At 40.9% G+C, this 20,436-nt stretch overlaps 1 protein-coding gene across 1 annotated transcript in view; it reads right to left on the bottom strand.

Moving 5' to 3' along the window:
• MAOA (monoamine oxidase A) overlaps positions 1-20,436 on the bottom strand; it is a 76,462-nt gene that overhangs the window by 30,787 nt on the left and 25,239 nt on the right. Inside the window, exon 3 of the mRNA XM_007102032.4 lies at positions 16,555-16,692. Within this exon, the coding sequence (XP_007102094.1) occupies positions 16,555-16,692 (138 nt within the window). The remainder of the gene's footprint in view (positions 1-16,554; positions 16,693-20,436) is intronic.

Here is a 20,436-nt window from a genome sequence, read left to right as displayed (position 1 = left end):
GCACGGGCTCAGAAGCTGGGGCTCGCAGGCTCTAGAGTGCAGGCTCAGTAGTTGTGGCACATGGGCTTAGTTGCACCGCAGCATGTGGGATCTTCCCGGACCAGGGCTCAAGCCCGTGTCCCCTGCATTGGCAGGCAGATTCTTAACCACTGCACCACCAGGGAAGCCCTGGCTTCTCTACTTTTATTCCACAGAAAAATCTAAATTTGCTAAAGAAATGCATGTATGTGGGAACAGGCACGTACCTCTTCCTTTCTCACAAGCCCCTGGAAGGCTTATTTCCTCCATGGCCTGCGTCTAAACTAAACAACTCAAGACTACTTTTTGCATGTGTAAATCTCTAAAGTAGGGCAATGGGAGGGCCTGGAGACGGCTCTTGGTTGGGTGAGAACTGCTTTCGAACAGACCTTCTCAGTATCTGAAATGTGATTCTATAGTTTCCTCACAAAAGTGTCAGCTGTTTTGCAATCCTAAACCACTTCTGAGCAAGAAATGCCTTTAAGACCTAAGCGTGTGAGGCAGGATCTCCTGGAATACTTCTACATGGCTACTGCTCTTTAAAAATGAAAATTAAAAAAAATCTTGGGTAAAAGTCAAGTTCCATTTTGTGCCTATACTATGAAACCTTCCCACCCTTACTAAGTGGCCTTTAATCTCTAAAATGTCTTTGACACAGCAGAAGTTGATGTCGAGTAGAATACAGTGTCCCTGGAATCATGCCCCCAATACTTAAGTTCCTTTGAGAAACCACACCTTCAATCTACCAGTGTTCATAATAAAGGGAGACTATTGCCAGGAGAGGACAGTTTGTTTTTTTTAAAATTTAATTTATTTTATTTCTTGGATGCCCGCCCAATAGGGCAGGGGAAGGGCGTTCTTAACACACTGATGCTACTGAGCAAGCTATTTTATGTTATTAACATTTTATTATGAAATATGCCATATGTGATAAAAATAGATAGCTTAAAGAGGAATAAGAGAAATGAACAACCATGTGCACACCATCCAATTTGAGAAGTGTGATATCATCAGAAATTTAGAAGTACACCATGTGCTTCTCCCCATCACGTCCAGCTTCCTCTGCACAAGAGGGAGCCACTGTAGTGAATTTTGTGTTTACCATTCCTTTTCTTTTCTTCCATCTGCCCTGTATACATACATAGATGATACACTGTTTTGTTTTGCCTATTTTTGAGCTTTCTATAAATGGACTAAGACACACACTAATGTCCATGGTGGAGCAGTGAAAATGAATAAACTGTGAACAACACCAATCAACATGGACGTATGGATATCTTTAAAATATGTTGGTGCAGGAATTCTCTGGCAGTCCAGTGGTTAGGACTCGGCGCTGTCACTACCGGGGCCCCAGGTTCAATCCCTGGTTGGGGACTAAGATCCCACAAGCCGTGCAGTGTGGCAAAAAAAAAATGTTGGTGAAAGAAGCAAGTCAAAGAATACATGTAGTATGAGTCCATTTATATAAAGCTCAAAAAGAAAGAGAGGACAGTTTGTAGCTCCCACATCATTCTTTATTGTTGGTCCTATAAGATAAGCCAGCAAGTAGCATTCACCAATTGGCATGTTGGAGAATTTCAGCTCTCTGTACTTTTATAGTTTAGTTAAACAAAAGGAAATGAGTGTTGGGACTTCCCTGGTGGCGCAGTGGTTAAGAATCCACCTGCCAATGCAGGGGACACAGGTTCGAGCCCTGGTCCGGGGAGATCCCACATGCTGCGGAGCAACGAAGCCCACGTGTCACAACTACTGAGCCTGCACTCTACAGCCCGTGAGCCACAACTACTGAAGCCCATGCGCCTAGAGCCCGTGCTCCGCAACAAGAGAAGCCACCGCAATGAGAAGCTCATACACCGCAACAAAGAGTAGTCCTCGCTCACCGCAACTAGAGAAAGCCTGCACGCAGCAACAAAGACCCAATGCAGCCAAAAATAAATAAATAAATTTATATAAAAAAAAGGAAATGAGTGGTATTAAAGAATATCATAGGCCAGGGAGGAAAGCTGCCAAATATTTTTCTTTAATCATCTTGAAAATAAAACAGATATGTTCTGCATTGATTTAGGAACATGTCTGCCCAACCCATATGAATTCCTTGGCACCCTTCTAGTCCCACTGTTTTGTGACAGGCCTGTAAGAGAAATCTTCTGGTGGTTTATTTTCTATAGTTCATAACAATGCTTTAAATAAAGAAATCATCTAAAAAGAGACCCATTAAATAAGATCGTGTTGTATTAGAAGTTAAAAAAATCATCTTCTTCCTCTTTCCATATGCAGGTAGACAAACCCTTTTCAAACATTATACATACTGCTACTTTACCCAGAAGAAGCCATCATAATCGACATGGAAACATCTATCCTATCTTTTTTTTTGGCCATGTCACGAGGCTTGTGGGATCTTAGTTCCCCAGGGACCAGGGATTGAACCTGGGCCCTCCACAGTAAGAGTGCCGAAGTTCTAACCACTGGACTACCAGGGAATTCCCATATCCTATCTTAATGTATTGGTTCTCCCAAGTGGCCATCTGGTTCCTCTGTTCTTCTTTGCAAGACCCTTTCTTCTCTCATCTACTGACTCCCCCGGGGTCTGATGCTCAGCCTTCCTTGGCCCACCCATTTCCCTGGGGAACTCATCCATCGTCTGGATTTATTATTATATTTGCACAGTCTCATGGTTTGCATTTTTCATGCCTCTTCTCCCTCTATACCTCTCACACAAAGTCAAGGGCTCACAGCACATTCCTAAGTTCATGACCTGATTTTCATCTTATGCTCAGTCCCCTCTCTTAGGACTTGTACAGCTAAAACAACGGGCACTTGAGTTGTGCAATCTCATCCCTGGAAAAAGAGAACCATTACACTCAGGTATAATTTTTTTTTTTTTTTTTGTGGTATGTGGGCCTCCCTCTGTTGTGGCCTCTCCCGTTGGACGCGCAGGCGCAGCGGCCATGGCTCACGGGCGCAGCCGCTCCGCGGCATGTGGGATCCTCCCAGACCGGGGCGCGAACCCGGTTCCCCTGCATCGGCAGGCGGACGCGCAACCACTGCGCCACCAGGGAAGCCCCCACACTCAGGTATAAATAATGCCATAACATCAAGAATAAAAGGTTTCAAATGCATTGGTATGCCATCTTTCCCAAGGGACTCTAGGTATATACAGACATTACAAACAAACCATTTCATATAGAAATAATATGAGTTCTTCTGGATGCTCTTGGGTAAGTAAAGATAACTGAGAGGGCATTGAAAAAAAATATCTTTCCTCTTTCACAAATGCCATTAACTCAGGAGAACTAGGCAGTTAGAAAAAAGATGAAAATATTACACTGTGAGGATGAGCGGCTGTTTTTCTTTAACAGCTTTATTAAGATATCATTCACATACTCTATAATCCATCCATTTGAAGTGTACAATGCAATGCTTTTTAGTATATTCACAGAGTTGTGAAACCATCACCACAGCTAATTTTAGAACATTTTCATCACCCCAAGAAGGAACCCTTACTCGTTAAAAGTCACTCTCCATTCTCTCCTACCCCATTTCGAAGAACTGCCAAACTATTTTGCAAAGCAGCTGCTACCCTTTTACATTCCCACCAGCAACGTATGAAGCTTCCAATATCTCCATATCCTTGTCGACACTTGTTATTGTCTGTCTTTCTGATTCCAGTCATTCTGGTGGATGCAAAGTGGTATCTCATTGTGGTTTGGACTTGCATTTCCCTGATGACTAATGATAGCCAAAAGTCAAATCTGGCTTGGTGAGTGGAAGGTCATATTGTTGAGCCCATACATTGTCTCTGTCCTTGATGCCATGGCCACTTTGTATGTGGGCCCACTGAGCAAGTGATAGTGGAAAGATATGGTGTGATGGCTTTGTACTGTGTCAACTTGTTCAGGCTGAACTGGATTTCCCAGAGTTTTCTTTCCTATATATTTCTGGTTAGGGTCACAAGAGAGATTCTTACGGGAAATTTAGAGAGTAAAAGTGAAGCAGCCACTCATTTTGTAGTTCACACACATTATTGCTGATTTTCATGGCACGAGATAGCGTCTGGGCCTCCAACTACTCCACCCTTCTGGGATCCTCCTTCAGCTTCTACAACTCCTAGGCCTGGTATATGTATTTAGCTCTATGATGAAGGGTCCTGGCTTCTGCAAGACATCCACAGTGTCCAGATCAGAGGCAACAAAGACTGACCTGGACTCCAGCTCACACTTGTGGGTTCCAGCTTGTTCTTGCTTTCCTCCATCATACATCTATCTTCCCTTCCTGACTGCCTGCCCTTCAAGCTCCAGCATCAGATGCAAAGACAAGAGCCTTACAAAGACTCCCACAGTTAGGTAAGGCCAAATCCCTATAATAAATCCTTTAATAGTTTTGCTTATCTCACTGAACTTTGACTGATTATCCTAAGGATGGATCATCTTGCACCTGATTATTAAAGCTTACCCTGCAGCAGATGCCCAATGGTCAGCATTCAACATGGGACACAAGGGCAACCCCAGCCAGTGAGGGACAAGGATAAATTATCTCAGCTTCTCTGTTCTTCATGGGGCAATTCTTTGGCACATTCCACACAGTTCCTCAGGGAGAACTAGGGGGAATTGAGCCTCAGTTGCCCACAACTGTAACGACTCATTAACCCTTTATTGGCATGTATTCCCTTCCCTCCTATAACACTGTCTTCAGGCTCTATATCTGGAGGTTGGTAAAGTGCTATACTGAGATCCCTTGGATATTCTGAGTGATATACACTCTTATAGAGAGTCTAGGGGGAAATGTGTCTTATACTGAAGTCTACGTAAGTTGATATTGGTGTTTGATGTGTATAGTACTTGAGTGGAATAGCTGAGACATTAGAGGGTAAGTGGACAGACCCTTTTGAGAACTTTTTTCTTTGGGGACCTAGAGTTTTTAGGGAAAGGTACTCTTCACTGTTACCAGATTTGATCTAGAAAAATCAGTATCACTATCTCTAGTGAGAATGAAGGGGCTTTGGTCCCGGTAGAGTAGTGGTTCTCAACCAGGAGTGATTTTGCTCCCCAGGTTATATTTGGCAATGTCTGGAGAAAGTTTGCGTTGTCACAGCTGGATGGGGGATGCTGCTAGATATCCTACAATGCACAGGACAGCCCCATTACAACAAATAATTATCCAGTTCCAAAAGTCAATAGTGCCCTGGTTGAGAAACCCTGCTGTAGAGTAACATATAAATGTGAGTGAGTATACTAATTTTTCTGGAATCTTACCCTTTCCATTTGCAAGATTCCTGGATTTGTAGCAGAAGTTGCCTCAGAATAACTCAGGGTGCAGGGTATAGGGATCCTGCCATCAGGCCTACTAAATTAGGGGTGTGTGGCCAGGCTATCTATGTTTTTAACAAATCCCAGGTAATCCTAATGTTCACTAAAGCTTGGGTCTTATCACATTATAGTGTTTGTATAAAATTCCTCTTATGCATTTAGCTATGCATGTTGTCAAATTATTTGAATAAAGAAAAGTAAAAATAAAAATACCTACACCATTTCTTTTTAATCCTTATCTTTAGTAAACTTCAAAAAAGACTAAAGGAAATGGGGACTTCCCTGATGGTCCAGTGGTTAAGACACCGCACTCCCAATGCAGGGGGCCCGGGTTCAGTCCCTGGTCAGGGAACTACAGCCTGCATGCTGCAACTAATGGAGCCCACATGCCACAACTAAAGGAGCCCACATGCCGCAACTAAGACACAGTGCAGCCAAATAAATAAATAAATATTTTTTTAAAACTTAAAAAAAAAGACTAAAGGAAATGATGATTTCTGTTATGGCTGTCCATTTTCTTCGTTAATATTTATTTCCTCTTAAATCTTTTTCTTAAAAAGTCATTTAGTTACTTTACTCTTCTTCCTTACATTTTTGATTTTACTATGCCTGGATTCCATGTCTGATTTCTCTTGCTTTTCACTGCTCCAAGGTAAAATCTTGTGATCATAATAAGTGAGATGCATCACAGGGTGGTACATTTGGACAGCTTTTGATAAATTTAGCAAGTTCACTATGTCTTTGAAGATATTCAGAGGGCCACATTATATATGTATTAAGTTTTTAATATGTATGTAGGTGTACAGTAGGCATACCTTTGTTTTATTATGCTTCACGTTATTGCACTTCACAGATGCTGTGTGTTTTTTTTTTTTTTTTTTACAAATTGAAGGTTTATGACAATCCTGTGTTGTCAGATGATGGTTAGCACTTTTTAGCAAAAAAATATTTTTAAATTAAAGTACGTACTTTTTAAAATACATAATGCTCTTGCACACTTAATAGACTACAGTATAGTGTAAACATAACTCTTATATGCACTGGGAAACAAATTTATGCGGCTCACTTTATTGTGATATTCACTTTATTGCAGTGGTCTAGAACCGAACCTGCAATATCTCTGAGGTATGCCTGTGTGTGTGTGTGTATAATTTGGTTAAACCCAGCTGGTACCTGGCAGAGGCAGAGTTCATGTCTCCATGCTTTTGGTTCAGGCTCCCCCGGGCCCTACCTCTGTGCCTCAGTCTCCATGTTAGAAAGATTGGACCTGCAGTGCCACTGAGCTGGATCCTCCATCGAGAGCCTATTAGGATGTGCTTCTAGGCCTGGAGGTTGTAGGCATGAGTGAATATTGATCTGAGAGAGACATAGTCCCAAAGATCTCACCTAGCTGCCTAGGTCGGAAACCACTTCAGCTTCCTCTGACGCACTAGAGCACTTTGTTCATTGCCCATGGCGCTTGGCCATTTTCTACAATGTATTAAACGAAATTAAGTACATGTCTTACCTTCTGGATTAGTCTCAACACACCTGATAAGAAGGACTACGCCTCATTTCCTACATTGCCTTGTAAATACCAAGGTTCTAAGAAATGCTTATTAAATGAAGGAATAAAAAGAAGAGTGGAATTCTTGATTTTTTATAGCCCATCTCGTATCACATCTAGTTCCCCCAGGCCCCAGAAAGGGTCCCCTCTCTTTCTACACAAATGACCCCCTCTTTTCCCACCTCAGACAAGACCTTCGAATGAATGCTAATTTTGCACTGATTTTTCCTTATCAATTCACAGGCATACCTTTTCTAAAATAGCCATAATCAATATTACCATCAAATTTACTAGAATGCACTATGTGTAAGGTGTGAAGGGAATGGAAAGATGGGAGACTCACTTTCTCAGGGAACCTAATCCCTAAAACCATTTTCTATGTTTTCATTTCTCACTCGGATCTTTCTGGGTGCTATATGAAAATGAGTTCCATGGTCATAAATCTGGGGAATCCTGGTTTATAGTTAAACAGCTTTTTTTTTTAACTGCTGGTCCTCATAAGACTCCTAATTTGCTAATGGACATCTTGGCTCTCAAAGATAGGGTTAGAATATGGAGCACTTCCAAAATTTATCTGACCAACAAAGCTCCTCTTTTGCAAAGCACTTTTGGGATTAATATTGCTTGGAAAATATTCCCTTAGGCATGCTTTCTTCATATTCTGGCTAGCACTGGTAGGGGCCTGAGAGAACACAGGAAAACATAGGCTAGAAAGAAGACCTACAGTAACCAGAATATTTTCCAAATGCTACAAATGGGAATAAATTCTCACACATACCTCTCCTGCACAAAAGGGTACATCATCCCACAATACTGAGTCAAATAGGAGAAATCAAATGAAGTTGTTAGGGGAACCACTGACCGAAACTGCCTGCCCTGGCCTGGCACCATAGTAACCGCTTGCATGAGTGATCTTACAGCAGGAGGTCCTGGTAAGGAACGCAGAACTAACAAGCTACCACCAACTAGAAGAATTCGGGAAAGGTCAAAAGGAGAGAGGAAATGCCAGTCCACATGGCCTACCATCTTCCCAGAATCCTTCTCGCTGGAATCCATCTTGGCTGAGCGATGCACGCGCCACAGGAAGGACCCTGAGTCAGAATGATAAGCCAGAGACAACCAGAAACTAACCCCATTACCATAAAACCCAAGACTGTGAGCCACGTGACAGAGCAGTTCTCCTGGGTTCCCTTACCCTCCTGCTCTTGGCCCGGCGCCCCTTCCCAATAAAGTCTCTTGCTTTGTCAGCATGTGTGTCTCCTTGGACAACTCATTTCCGAGTGTTAGACAAGAGCTCACTCTCGGGCCCTGGAAGGAGTCCCCCGTCCTGCAACAAAATCACTTGTACATCTAGCTAAAACTGCAAGTGCTTTGTGCTGAGTCTCAGGTCTGGGCTCTGCCCCCTTGGAACAGGGCAGTACAGAGGAAAAATACATCAGAGCAGGTGGAGAGCGTCCAGGGCCAAGCAGAACTTCTTGCTAGAGAGGCTGTTAACTGAGAGCATTCACTTTGTGTATCCCAGTGACCGGGCAGATGCAGCCCTGCCCCTCTACAGGATGGAGTTACCTCAGTGATGGCTCAGGCGATCACAATGGTAGAGATGTGATAAGGGCTTGCACTGGGAGGGAGGGTGGACCAGCAGCCATAAGATTCTTAGCACAATCTTCCCAACGTTTGGACATCAGAAAAGTATTTTTTAATATGCTACAGATTGGGGGAAAGTCACAGATACTCAGGACTTCTTGGGTGGGTGCCCAAATAATTATGTAGATTAGCGAGTGACTGCACCCATGTCTGTGTCTCAGGGTTTCCTTTTATCACCTGCTGCTGGTCAGGAAGTACGAGCCAGTAGTGATTTCCTCCCATGTCTCTAAAGCCTGATGCTTTTTTCAGAGACATTTATCTGTTGGATATGGCTGTGGAAACTAGGCCACTGGGTACTTTGGCAAACACACAAAATTAAATCTCAGCCTGAGGTTCACTGTGTATCGTTTGAGTCTGACAAATTACATGAGAGCTATGGGAATGAAAGCAAAAGGACTAATAGTTCGGTAATTATTTTCTTTGTGTGAAAAACCTGATATGAGTAAAGTCTTTTAAATGAAAAGGACCCAGTTCAACAGCTTTTGGGATCAAAGTGTTGATTACATTTAACTATAATTAACACTCAAATTTTCTGTGATTCCACCTAGAATTTTCTTCTTCTAGTTGCACTAAACCCAAGCATAAGGCAAAAAATAAAATGAAGTGCTATGAAAACAATACTGGGCTGTTCAGATATGAAGTATCAACATTATTTCCATTATTTGTCTCTTTTCAGTTCCAAGTTCTGTGTCTGCTAAGGTTAATTATCAACTAGGCTTTCACCTCTGTCTGTCGTCTGTCTGTCGGTCTCTGTCTCTTTCTCACTCACTTCTGTAGGACCTTGAACCAAACACTTGCATTCTTACAACTTTCTCCTATCTCTAAAGTAGGAATAACTGTCCCTAAAACTCTGAGATCCACTAGGTTTTCAAAAGGTATTCGTTCATTGAGTTTGATACACAAGTGAAAAAGCTTGGAGTCCACACCTGAGACAGAAGGCTATATATAGTAGCATCGATCTTGTTAAGTGGCAGGACAGGGCAATGACAGGAAAGACTTTCTGGCAGGGTCAGTGGGACAAGAGAACTTCCCTTCTTCAGGAGGCCCAGAATGGACAAGATATGGGATTTGAAACTGAGCAGGACCCTGTGGGGGTCCTCCCTGTAACAAATCCTTCCCATGGCCCCATTTCTACTTCATAGGAAATAGGCTTCATTCAGCCTCCTAGACCTTCCCTAAGTTCCAAAGGGCAGATTCAAACAGTTGCTAATGAGGGAAGGAAGGGGGATGTAGAAACAAAGGAAGAGCAGTCAAGAAACAATAGTGCAGGGCTTCCCTGGTGGCGTGGCGCAGTGGTTGAGAGTCCGCCTGCCGATGCAGGGGACACGGGCTCGTGCCCCGGTCCGGGAAGATCCCACATGCCGCGGAGCGGCTGGGCCCGTGAGCCATGGCCGCTGAGCCTGCGCGTCCGGAGCCTGTGCTCCGCAACGGGAGAGGCCGCAACAGTGAGAGGCCCGCGTACCACAAAAACAAATCAAAACAAAACAAAACAAAAAAACACACAAAAAAACAATAGTGCATACTGAGCCTGCGCCCTAGAGCCTGCGAGCCACAACTACTGAGCCTGTGTGCCACAACTACTGAAGCCCGTGCGCCTAGAGCCCGTGCTCCGCAACAAGAGAAGCCACCGCAATGAGAAGACCGTGCACCACAACGAACAGTAGCCCCCGCATGCTGCAACTAGAGAAAGCCCGCGCGCAGCAACGAAGACCCAACGCAGCCAAAAATAAAATAAATGAATAAATAAATTATATATATGCTAAAAAAAAAGAAACAATAGTGCAGCCATGAAAGCAGGGTCCTGCTTCCTGTTCAAGGAATATACATAACAATATCTTTGAGTGCTTCTGCAGGAACTAAGGTCCCCACCCAGGTGGAGGATGCTAACTTCAGGCTGAGCACGAGATTCCTGGAGCACCGCCCTGTTACCTCACCACCCACCAATCAGGAGAAAGTCACACACCCTGCAGCCCTCACTCTAAATTTTGCCCATAAAAGCTTCTACCCGAAAACCACTGGGGAGTTCGGGATTTTTGAGCAGGAGCCACCATTCTCCTTGCTTGGCCCTGCCATCAACATTTCTCTGCCCCAAACTCCAACGTTTCAGTTTGTTTGGCCTCACCATGCATTGGGCCCTGGAACTTGCGTTTGGTAACAGATTCACAGGACTTCAGGGGGTTTTTAAAGGTTTCAACTATTAGAAGGCTACTCTGCAAAAGTTTATGATTAAGCCTTTTGGTTGGGGTATTTGGGTGTGTGCTCTGAGGTGGGAGTAGGGGCTACAGAGGGAGGAAGTAGAAAGCAAGGACGGGGGAGGCTGGGGGAGATATGAACCTCAAACTGGCAACTACATTCTAACCTGAAAGGTCAGAACCTCTAGGAGTTGCGTAATCACAGAGACTAGAGCAGTTTCTCTTGAGGAAGCTGCTTTTATGTTTCATTCTATTCACAAGGTTCTTTTTGCCATTAACCAAAATGCCAGGGCCCCACTTGAGGAGGTGATCGAAAAGTTCCACAGCCTCAGTGAGAGAAATGCTTTGTGTCTGACCTAATCCCCTTTCTATGCTGCCAGTGAAGGCCAGTCCAAGGCAGGTGGGTGACTTTAGACTACTTCTCAATGAATGGCTAGAAAATGCCTTCTGTAGTGAATTACTTCCTATTAAAAATGAATGAAAGGAAGATGAAAAGCATTCTGTGGATGGTAGCACAACAATATGAAGGTACTTACTGTCGCTGAATTGTCCACTAAGTATGGTTAAGATGGTAACTTTTATGTCTATTTTATCACAATTTAAAAAAAATAAATGAAAGGGGAAAATCGAATCATTAACCTGACTTTGCTATATATTGGGCTGTCACTTCAACTGAGTAGAAACTTCATTCTCTAGAAACTAAATCTGAGATTTACTCCTGAAAGTTTATAGAAAAAAGAAAGGAGCCTTTGAGAGAAAATGGCTAATGCTGACCTAGCTTTCTAAACAGTACAAGGCTTTAAGAGTAATTTCTGTCATTAAGCCTTCCTATGATCCACAGGAAGTAAATGAAGTCTTTTAAAAATGGAGAGGAAAAAAAGAATGGAAGTTACTAGCAACTGCTTTTTACAAGCTATGTCTATATATCTTTATACTGAATACTTGATAGATTAGAGTGAAAATATATAAACATTTTGAGTCTCTCTGCTTTTAAAATCCTATATATAATTATAGTTTAGAGAAAAAAAATCCCTTTTGCATTACTTCATTTCTATGATCAACAAAGAATTTTTTATCTTGAACACAGGCCCATTACCACTTGGCTGTCCTTACCTAATTGTCTTTCTTCATCTGCTACTCTGACTTATACAAATTACTTTAAATCCTCTTTTTTCTTTTTTAAACCAGGCAGAGTATAATGGCATAAAATAAAATACTCTTATCTAGATCATACTTTGATTATTAAGTTTACATAAGTCACTTATGAAAAAGAATATACAGCCAACAATTCCAAGCCATGCCCCAGACCTCTAGCCTTAGTATTTTAACACAATAATAGAATCCATCTTCTTCAGCCTGCTGAGCCTAACTGGGCTGGCCTTGGGGTTTCTCAGGAGTCAAGCGCTCACTGAAGGCCAGAGGGGGACCAGATCTATGGCTCAGGATACAAGAGAAGAGGCCACTCTGGTGAACAGTACCACATATGACTCCTAGGCTCACCCACTCCCCTCCAACCGCTGGAGTCCACAGGAGCCCTTACAGCCAAAGTAGCATCTTAGGACTCCAAAGCCTGTTGGGGCAAGATGATTTTTGTCATATCTTGGAGCAGTTTATTAAAGGGGTTCACAAGTTAACTCTGCTCACAGAATAAGGAATGATGTGATATAACTCACAGAACCTGGGTTCAAGAGATGGAAAGCCTCACTTGGGCTCCTAATCTCTCTGAGCCTCAGTTTTCTCATTTGTAAGATGGGAGAAATAATGCTTATTACCTCAAAGGATCATTGGGAAGCTCAAATGAGGTAACACAGGTATAGGCACATTACAGATGGAAGGCAACACCAATGCATAGAGCCAGGAGGGATGAATTTAGGTGATTAAAAGAAAGACGCGACAATCAACATCCCTACAAGAGCCTAACACCTTTGGCTTCTTGAGTTTCCTACTGAGAGGGGTTGAAAGTGAAAGTGTAATTTTCTTTGACAAAAGAAAAGAGTTCTATGAGTTGGTATGGAAAGGTGTTAAAAGCAGCTTAAAAATATGTTGTCCCCAATCCAAAGGAAACACCCTATTAGAAGCAAGAGGTCAAAGACGCAGTTATTATCTGGCAAGCATTAAGACAAACTGATAAAAAATACATCCTCTGCTTTCAATACAGCCTACTGGCTAAAACAAAGTTCACCTCTTAGCAACAACAAAAAAAATTACTTAGTATTCCAGAACACACACGTTCTGAAAAGCCTGTGATTTCAGTCGTTGGCATAGAAACATGGAGTAAATGGCTGTGGGAAGAACAGAACCAATACTCGGAAAAATTGCTTGCTGAGCTGTTACTATCAGGAAAGCCTATGTTGTTTTAAATAAATCTTTATCACACCATTCTCTAAAAACAAATGTGTGGTCTATTATTTATAGTCTTGATTTTTATTTAGAGAGGATGTGAAAAGCAGGGAGAAAGTGAGAATGCATGAAAATGTCAATGTCTCCTTTAAAGTAGTTCCTGCAAAACGCCTTGCTCCATCTCTGGCAGTGTTCTCCCTCTTGACACCTTACCTACATTATTATGATCTGGAGGAACCTATGGAAAGGAAAAAAAAAAAGAGGAATCAAGTATTTCTTTCTTCTTCTCCAAGACCTGGCACTGCTAAATATAACAGTCTCCACAACTCAATGAAACTAACTCATAAAACGATCGTAATGATGGTGCATCTTCTTTACTAATGCAAGTAATCAATCAATCGATCCAAGAGGCATTCAAGTCCACCTGCTTCCTTTACACCGTCCAAAAGAAAAGAATCCATAGAGAACATTTTAAACATATCTAGCTGACACCACTTCAAAGCCACCTTTCAGGTTAAAGACATGATTAATTTCTATTAACTTCACAAATCAGATGTAGTCTCCGAAATAAAGCCGTATTGAATTCACAACATTCATAAAACCTGCTCACTGTAGGAACCAGTGAAGAACCCTATTACCTGAGAATCAGGATCTACTAAACCAGAATTAGAATAGAGATTCTATTCACAAGATCCATGAAGGATAAAGGCAGAAATGTTAGCGAATATTATTTATTTACTTATCTCCTCCCTTGAGATGGCAAGCTCCATGTGAGCAGAAACTTGGATCATGTGTCCACCACTGTATTTCCAGCCTACAACAATATCTGGTACAGAGTTGATTGTCCAGTAACGACTTACTGAAACAGTGAATGAATTTAGCATAACCTTATGAACCTTCTAAAACTGAAGCAGATAGACTTAGTCTCTGGGGGAAGGGACAGGTTGGAAAATACCACCTAACATCTGTCCCCAGTGCTTCTGAGGCTCAGGCTTAGAACTCCACATAACCATGTCAAAACTTGCACTGTAGACACAATCTAGCAAAGGTCAAGAATAGTTCTCTGGTGAATACTAAAAATCATCCTAGAGTAGGTTGGAACTGGATGCACTACAGTCTGCTGACAGAAGAAACAATGGAGGCATTCTTGAAGGCTGCACATCAGGAAAATCTAAGAGCTGAAGCAATCTGGATCATAAAGAATATGGCTTGGTTTTACTAGACAGTGGCAATCTTCCAGTGATTCACCCATTTCATTTCAGTGTTATTTACAGAAAAGAATACACTGTATTAGATTACAGAAGCTGGGGTTGTCACGAGAGCTGATGCAGAAAGTGTCACAAAGACAATTTGCACTATTAACCCAATCCACTATCATGCCGGGGGGCGGGGAGTCCTTTTTTTTCCCTAGAAGCGAACAGAACAGTGAGAGTTGAGATATTCTTAAATAAGTGGAATTATTTTTTGCTATACAGTTTATTATCAGTCTTACCTGGAATGGTTAGATGAATATCCTTCTGCTTTTTCCCTAATCTGGCCTCCTCACTTTCTAGTTTCCTGGTCATTATAAAAACATCCACTACCCTGACTATTTCTCATTGCAGAAATGATATGATTTATTAGAAACACTAGCAGAAAGGCACTTATTCAGATAAAATAAATTAACCTCTAACTGATGCACTAGTTTTTTACCTTAACTTTGCTGTCTACCTTGGGTGAAAATATGTGTTCCTTGGCAGGGTAAAGTATGTGAGAGGACGGTTTAATGGTAAGTATTTATTTATTTGCTGCGCTGTGTGGCTTGTGGAATCTTAGTTCTGCAACCAGGGATCAAACCTGGGCCACGTTAGTGAAACCACCACGTCCTAACCACTGGACCGCCAGGGAATTCCCTAATAGTATTTCTATTCTCCATCTTTTTATTACATGAGATTGTCTTAAATGAAAAGAACAGTGTTTAGCATCTTAAATATGTGCTTATTTGTAAGTAAATCCTAAAATTCATGAAGAGCATGTGCTCAGGGGGTAGGCAGACCACTACTAGTTTTATACCTTTGTTCAAGTCACTTTACCTCACTGAACCTCAGTTTTCTCCACTGTAAAGTAGAGCATAAGTTTGCTCAGATTCCAGGATAATCATCAGACTCATATGCTTCCCAGTTGGACTAAACAGTGAATTTATACGACTGTTTAATTAGCAGTTGAGTGCAAAGGATTTGGTTTCTCTCCCTACATTAAATATGATAATACAGGTAAAAGTGCTCCATGAAGGTTAGTTGCTATTACTCTTACCTTTGTTATCACTTACTAGTCCGGGTAAACAACATGCCGTGCAGAGATGACAAAGTGGGGAAGCAAAGGAGTTTTTCCTTTTTGATCATGGCCTATTGAAGCCAGCATTCATAAACACTTTGTATAATTCTTTTGTAGTTTCTTCATTTCTCCCTTGACCTCTGAACCTAGTTTTTCTAAAGGTTACTGGTTTGTTTTTTCATGTGTCTCACTGCCAGACTCTCCCAAGCATCCCAAACCAACCCAGACCAGCTATCAGAGTTTCTCAAGATTCCTGATCTCCCTGATTGCACATCGGTGTGCATATACTTCAAATATCCTTCATTCCCTGCTCTGAAAGGCCCTGAAGATGCCAGACCTACATGATTGCTGGGGTGGAGTGAAGGCTTAAATGTGTCTGTTGAGAAGTGATGTGGTTACTGGTGTGGGAATCCTGGCATTAGAATGAGTAAATAACCCCAGCCCTGACGACTCTAGTTCCAGGAAATGGCTACAATGTCAGATCGGAAACTTGATTTCTCAAGGCACATTTCCAGACTCCAGCTGTTCCATGTTTGGCTTCAGTAAGAAAGAATAACACGGGCAACAGTTGCTGTTTCTTGAGTGGATATCAGCACTTAGAGTTTAAACAATCTCTTGTTTAAACAGTAGGAAACTGCACAACTGAGCTAGACTTCCCAAGAGTCATGGCTAGGTGCAGAGAAAATTATCAAAGTGTGCAAAGAAGTGTCAGGTAAGGATGAGGATGAACCACCCATTCAAAGTCTTAAGAAGTGGCCTCAAACTGTTGTGTTCCTTGGGGCCCTAGAACTGCCTCAGGTGCCTCAGGGGCTGCCTGGGCTCTGTGTGTGTGTGTGTGTGTGTGTGTGTGTGTGTGTGTGTGTGTGTCTATTTCTGGTGCCTCCCCCACCTCCAGAGGGAGGGAAAGGAAGGAGCCTTCCACTCCTACTCCAGTTGGACTAGAGGTGGGGCTGTAGCCTTCAAGGGCCACAGTGGGTGAGGTGGAGGAGAACCAAGCTGAAGCATGACCACTTGCAGTGATTCCAGGAGTCCGCAGGGAGTTTTTAAATAGAAGAAAAGAAAGGCAGAATACTACTTTAAAGCTGAGAACCTACTTTTATGATTGTTTTGAGAAAAAACAACTAAAAGCAAAACCAAATGCTTTCCCAAATAAAATGCTCCCCTATTGGTCAGTTGAGTAAAACATCAGGCTTACCTTGACATATTGAACAAGACGCTCATTTACGTTCACTTTGTAAGTTTCTAAACCCAGTTCCTTAGATAATCGTAAGATCCTGTTCTGGGTTGGTCCCACATAAGCCCCGCCAACGTCTACGTAATCAACATGTTGGTTCTGTAGAAACAGAAAAAGTGTCCAGAAGACTTTAGTTAGAACTCTAAAACAAATGTTTCTATGTCTTATAAAAAATAACGCTGTTTATTTTTTACAATTTAAATGTGCCTTACATCTCTCTTATAAAGTGCCACTGAAAATAGCAAATCTATCTCCTCTACTCCAACCCTATAGTACACTCATCATCAAGCAATCCCATTTGTCGAGTTATTGGTGACGCTGATTCAGCAATAACACGCGTAAAGAATAAAGAACACTGTAGTACACCCTGCCAATCTAGATCCTTTTCAAAGCATTTAGCTTTATTATCTATGCTTTTCTTTGGGGTTGTTGCTGGAGGGGTCACCCAGAGTTTTATTAGGCCTAATTCTCTGATTTCCAGCAGATGAAATCTTCAATCAGCCCACACTGGTGGGCTCCTGATTCTATTTTAAAACACTTGCAGGGAAGAATGCATTATAGGAAAAGAGTATCAAAAGGTATGAAAAGATTCATATACCTTCCTCCATAAACCAAAATTTACTTTCCTCTTGTTAAATGTACTTTTCCATTTTCCCCAGCTTTTTTAGTAACACATTTCCCCATGATTTAATCAATAAATTGTAAAAAAATTAATAAATAAAATAAAATAAAATTGTGCATTGGTGAGTAACCATTCCTCCATGTGTTTCTAATAACTTCTTATGGGTCTGTTTCTATTTTGTTGTTTATACCAGTTCTAATTCGTGTTGCCGTTTCTCCTTGTTTGCCTGATTATTTTTTATTGCGTCCCACTGACTGAATTTGAGAAAATATAGAAATTATCTGAATCCTGGGAGGATTATATCTTTCTCAGAGAGGATTTATGTCTGCTTCTGCCCAGCACCTGGGGACGCTAACAATACTAGATAACTTTATTGCATTTTGTGTGCCTGAGACAATTTGAAGGCAGGTTGAAATGCAACGTGGCCTAGTCCTTTTGCTGTTCGCCCTTAGCGCTAGGATGCAGTCCAACCCAAAGCACAAGGAGTTTACCAACACATCCCTCCATATACACACACTTTGGTGGGCTCTGGACTTGACCTTCAGTTGCCCTAGCTTTGTAAGACTTTTGAAAAGTACTTCTCAGTCTCCCACTTGCTTCTTCAGTGGTCAGCAAACTCCCACCTCTCCATCCCCAGGGGAAAAAGCAGGTCAATGTTTTCTGGATGTTGGTCTAGTGATTCTTCACTATCTTGTTAGCTCTCTGATGCTTTGAAGGGGTATGTGTGTGTGTGTGTGTGTGTGTGTGTGTGTGTGTGTGTGTACACAGTGCAATTTGTCTAGTCTCCTTATATGTAGTGGGAGAGTTGGGATAATTTACCTAATCTGTTATTTCCAGAAAATCGATTGTCTAGAATTATGCAACCTTGCCTTCCTGGGGTAATATAACCTGATATTATCTTTCCATTGCAAGATATGCTTGGCTAACATTTTGTTTAGAATTTTTATATCTGTGTTTATAAGTGAGACTGAGATTGCCCCATGGTTCTCCTTTCTTCTCCAGCCCTTGTCTGTTTTCTTGTATTACAGTACTGTTAATCTCATGAGTTAGAAATCATACTTTCTTCTATTCTCTAGAAGGCGTTCGTATATAAATAGAATAATATCTCTTTCGAACATTAGGTAGAACACACCTATAGAGCTATCTAGGCTAAGTGTTTCCATTGTGGGAAAAATTTAAATTACAGATTCAATTTATTTTGTGGTTAAAGCACTACTCACATTTTCTATTTCTTAAATCAGTGTTATTTTTTATAAATTATATTTTCTCATCATATATACATTTCATATGTTTCAAAACTATTGCTTTAAAGTTCATGACCTCTTCTTTTCATTTATTTATTGTTTATTGTATCAGTAGTTATATCTTCATTTTCATCCCTTTTGTTGTTTAGAGATGTCTCTTTTTCCTTTTCCTTGAAAAATCTTATCAGACACTTGTCTAGTTTTAATAGGACTCTTCAAAGAATCAACCTTTGTTTCACTGATCATCTTTATTGAGTATTTTCTATACCACTGATTTATGCTCTTTTTTCCTCTTTTTGGGATTTTTTTTTTTTTTTTTTTTGTGGTATGCGGGCCTCCCTCTGTTGTGGCCTCTCCCGTTGTGGGGCACAGGCTCCGGACGCGCAGGCCCAGCGGCCATGGCTCACGGGCCCAGCCGCTCCGCGGCATGTGGGATCCTCCCAGACCGGGTCGCGAACCCGGTTCCCCTGCATCGGCAGGCGGACGCGCAACCACTGCGCCACCAGGGAAGCCCCTTTGGGATTTTTTATACTCTTAATTTTCTAATTCCTTGCATGCTTAGCTTATTCATATTGAGCCTTTTGTTCTTTTCTAATAGAAAAATTTAGGCTATGAATCTTCCTCTAATATGGTTTTAGCTACATCCACAACTTTATTTTAGTATTTCCATTATTGTGCGGTTTTAAGTATTTTCAAATTTCCATTACAATTTCTGTCTAGATCTATGTTTCTAAAAGTTTTGTCATGTTTTAATTTCTACAACTGGAATTTTTTTAGTTATCTTTCTGTCATAACTGCATTGTGGTCAAAGAATATGGATTATATGATATCAATCCTTGAGGCTTACTTTATGACCTAGCACATGGTTGATTTTCAAAGATTTTCCATTTCTGCATGAAAAGAACATAGTCTTCTGTTAAGTAATATGCATGTTTTATACATGTCCATTAGAAAAAGATTAATTGTGCTCAGCCTTTGTTTGCTTCATTTATTATTGACTTAGAAAAGTATGTTAAAAGGCCCCTACACTATTGGGCATTTATCTTTGATTCCTGTCAATTTGTGCTTTATATTTTGATGCTACATTATTCAGTATATACAAGTTTAGAATTGTTCAGTCTTCTGGGTCTTTTATCACTATGTATCGAAACTTAATTCAATGAAACATTTTTTTGTTTAAATCTTATTTTGTCTGATATTAATATACGTAAAATAGCTTAGATTAGTATTTGTATACTATCTCTTTTTCTATCTTTCAGTTAGAGTTTTCTTTATTCTGACATTTCCCACCTTTTAACTGAGACGTTTAGCCCATTTATATTATTATTTCTTTTAAAGTGTCTTAACTTTACTTATTTTATTATGGCTTTCCATTTGTCCCACTTTAACAGTTTCATGCCTGATTTCCTTTCTTCTTTTGGATTAAGCGTTTTCTTCCTTTTGTTTTAAGTTTTTCTTCTACTTGTTTGGAAGTTATACTGTCAGGCCTATTTTTTTTCTAGCTATATTAACATGCATACTTAATATATTCTAAAGTTTATCAATATATTATCTTTCTATTGAAAAATACAAAACCTTCATGCATCAACTGTGATCACCCTTCTTCTAATCTGTAAACCATAAAAGTACCTTGCTTCAGGTTTATTTGTCTCCCCCAAAATTTGAAGTTATTTTGTTTTATTCTGTTGATGTTGCTGAATTTTATTTAAGTATTTACCAGTATCTTTGCTCATTGTCTCCTCTTAAATTTCAGACCTTTTATTTGTTATCATTTTCCTTCTTCTTAAAACACAGCCTTTATAATTTCCTCTAATCTGGGTCCTAAACTCTCTATTTTTGTCAGTCTGATAAAAAGATAGTTCTAGCAAGTAACAAATTCTGGTTATTTTCTCTTTCTCCCTCAGAACAGTGAAGATATTGTTTATCTTCTGGCGTCTATTTTTGCTGTTGAAAGGTCACTCATAAGTCTAATTATTG

Source organism: Physeter macrocephalus, chromosome 21 (assembly GCF_002837175.3).
Source record: "Physeter macrocephalus isolate SW-GA chromosome 21, ASM283717v5, whole genome shotgun sequence".
NCBI classification, from domain to species: Eukaryota; Metazoa; Chordata; class Mammalia; order Artiodactyla; family Physeteridae; genus Physeter; species Physeter macrocephalus.
This window is presented reverse-complemented; position numbering and strand designations above follow the sequence as displayed.